At 31.9% G+C, this 3,374-nt stretch overlaps 1 protein-coding gene across 1 annotated transcript in view; it reads right to left on the reverse strand.

Annotated features, from left to right (window-relative positions):
• Positions 1-1,141: 1,141 nt before the first annotated feature.
• LOC113813479 (zinc finger protein 593) overlaps positions 1,142-3,374 on the reverse strand; it is a 3,047-nt gene continuing 814 nt past the window's right edge. The window contains exons 2-3 of the mRNA XM_027365466.2: positions 1,913-2,013; positions 1,142-1,668 (exon numbers count right to left, since the gene is read on the reverse strand). Of these exons, the coding sequence (XP_027221267.1) occupies positions 1,449-1,668; positions 1,913-2,013 (321 nt within the window). The 3' untranslated portion in view covers positions 1,142-1,448. The remainder of the gene's footprint in view (positions 1,669-1,912; positions 2,014-3,374) is intronic.

Below are 3,374 nucleotides of genomic sequence, written 5' to 3' on the forward strand. Positions count from 1 at the left end.
GAGAATAATCACATAAAAAATAATGTACCATGAATGAGGCTGCAACTCTTAATTTATGCAAGAATGTCATATTCTCTGATGTTCAAGACAACCCAATTTACATTAGAGAAGAGCTTTGTCTATCACTTTACATGAGAGTTATAGGAGTGACTATATAACAGCATGTTTGATACGCTGACAGAAATAATTGGAAAAAAGTGAATACTTCAGTGAGTCAAAATATTACTATCATTAATATGATGTATTGAATTTGATTTTTTTCCAAACTACAAACTAGTGCAACATGATTAAGAATTATAGGTAATCTAAATTAAAAAGAAGACATACAATTGATAAACTGCATGTTGATTTCTGTAGGTGATAAACATGCCTAAGACAGATGAGCAGGTAAAAAGAAATTTATATAATTAAGTTGGAATTTTTAAATACATTAAGAAAAATTATTGTTATCCTCACCCTTTTAGAAACATTTATATATGTTTCAAGAAATTATATACCCAAACTTTTTGAAAAGTTGAACAGGGAAAAAACTATTTCACATGTAGGAATAAAGTCTTTTGTGGCATCTTTTAATATAGTTTTAAATTTGAAGTATAAATGTAGGGATTCTTTTACTTTACTTAGCATTTAATTTTTTCCTATCATAGCCACAGAAAATATTTGAAATTGACTGTATATCAGCATAAACTTATTCACACATACAAAAACACTATATATGCAAACCACATCCCTGAGCTTAGATAAGACATCAGAAAGCCTTTATTATATCTAGATTTTAAGCCTAAATGATCCTCCCTCTTCGTTAGAAGTGAGGGACAACCAGACACTAGCAAGAAATCATCTAAAGGGAAAATCTACAATTAAATAAGTCTTTACGTGCACTGGTGAGTGAGGCCTGTCACAATTTGTTTAGGTTCCTAACTGAAAGTTTTTAAAGATGAAAAGGTCCACATAACTGCACGATATTTAACAAATGTGGACTAACATTAATGGGATAGCTAGACAGACAAACAGGTATACTAACAGAATAATAAACAGATAAATAGATATAGATATAAATAGATAAAGATATGTCTGTCTGTACCTTAATGTCCTCTTTGATAACTCATGTTCATATTAGGGTGTAAATGAGATCCAGGAATTTAAATATTAATTTATTTTGAAAGTAAAGGAATAGAGAACAATAAATCTTGAACTACAAGAAAATGAAATGAGTAAATGTTACTCACATTTACGCCACAAATTAAATTCTCATATATGATTTTGCTTGTGTTACATTTGGAATAAAATATCCCAGAAAATATTTCCTTCACAGCCTATAAATATTTCTGTTTTATTTAATTTTTCAAGTAACAAATATGATATATCAAGAAACATGAATATGATATTCTAGAATGTACTACCTACTTCTTGAAAAAAAATAAACATGATGTATTAGAATCAAACCATTACTTCATATCAACATCTTCCTTAGTAGGGTCGAAAGTCTCATCATCCATAGGTTGCGTTTCAATCTTCCGTTTCTTTGGAGGGATGTAAGACCCCAAGCCACCTGCTCTTTCTGATTCCTCTATGGTATAAGGTTCTAACTCTAGTGACTTCAGGCGCTTCTTGTGAGGTTTACTTTTGAAATGGGTTTTCAGTGCTTCCCGGTTTATAAAGTAACGCCTGTGGATGTATAAAAAAGTATGTACATACAAGGTTATCATAAATAATTCAAATGAGTTAGTGAACTATTCAACTGCTCTTCCTTCAACAGGAATAGTATTTCCACTAATACAATCTTTTATAATATCAAAACGATCATAAAATGGAAAAAATTATACAAACTAAATCATCCTGAAGCAATTATATCTGAAGCATAATATCAAATATAATCCCAAAATCAACATAAACTATAGGGAAAACTTACGCGCAATGAACGCAGTAATGCTGAGCATCTCCTGGCAAGTCTGGGTCAACCTCTTGGTGTAGTAATTTATGAATATTTTCTTCTTTGAGGTCATCATCAATCTATGGATAGTTTAATCAATAAATATGTACACAATTTTACCAAAAGCATCAACATTTCATAAATAAGTCACAACCTTCTGCTCTTACTTAAAATTACAACTGAATGCATAGCTATGAAAAAGACATAAAAGCTAAAAACTGTTATAAGCATCAAGATGGTACTAAACACTGTACAACATTAATCTCTTCTAGTTAACAAGTTCAGCATTCCCAGTTCAAAGTCTCTTGTTACCAAATTAATTCATAGTGAATAAATTAATATTAGTTTTATCTATATCTGAAAAAGGAAAAAAAGAAGTTTCGTAAAATTTGTTTCAGACACAAATAGTACAACATACTATTATTGCTTGGAAACTTTAAATTTGCTGTGATCTACAAAGAAAAACCTACAATCCTAATAAAGTTAGCAGTACAATGTTAGAGAGTTACTACATGCTTCGGTAAATGCCAAGAAACTTCTACCACATATTTTCTAGCAAGATAAAACTTGGACAATTTCTTTTTTGCATGATAAATTGCCATCACAGTATCTTTGTCTTGGTAGAATATAGAGTATAAAGGTTTCCTGGCCTTTATACAGGTGGTGTGGCAATTAACAAGTTGGTCAACAGTGAATTAATGATTATCTTGTAATCATGTACCAAATTGAAAATAAAAGTAATATTCTATAATTGGTCTATGTCACTAAATGTGTAGAATCTGGTACTGACCGATCCTTCATGATGCCTTGTATGTATTTTTAGTGGTTTAAGTCAGGCTTTGGCATAATAATGTTGATAAGAGTCCCAATAAATAGAAAAGGCAGGGGGTTTCATCCACAAATTGCAGAGTTGGATTATGCCCTACCCATGTATTTCACGTCATCGTGAAGAAGTTTACTACCTCTAAAATCACTCCTTATAGGAGGTTACTGCCTACTGATGCTGGAATGCAAAATCCCCACCACACCTAACTGATAAGACAGCCTAGAGAGGTCTAAGTACCACACCTCACATGTCAAGGTCTGTCAATTAAACATCCCTAACTGCACACTCAATTCAACTGTACAAGTTAAGAGAATTTCCACAGATGATGTAGCAGAAAGTTACCAAATAAAATAGTAAAAAAATCAACATATTAGTATGAGAAGCCGTCAAGCAAATACCATGGCCTGTCCAGTTTTGTAGCCCTAGCCAAGGCCAACAAACCTTTGTCCATTTTATTCTGGCAGGATAGTTTGGATGATTCAGCAGTGACAGTAAATTGCCCCTATATCCACAAACCATAAGAACAATTTAGAGGGAAAATGCCTGAAAGTCACTGCAGTATCAATTCTGCAACTTTGCACTATTTCTATGCCAAAACTATGTTATATTACTAAT

This window comes from Penaeus vannamei, chromosome 1 (assembly GCF_042767895.1).
Source record: "Penaeus vannamei isolate JL-2024 chromosome 1, ASM4276789v1, whole genome shotgun sequence".
NCBI classification, from domain to species: Eukaryota; Metazoa; Arthropoda; class Malacostraca; order Decapoda; family Penaeidae; genus Penaeus; species Penaeus vannamei.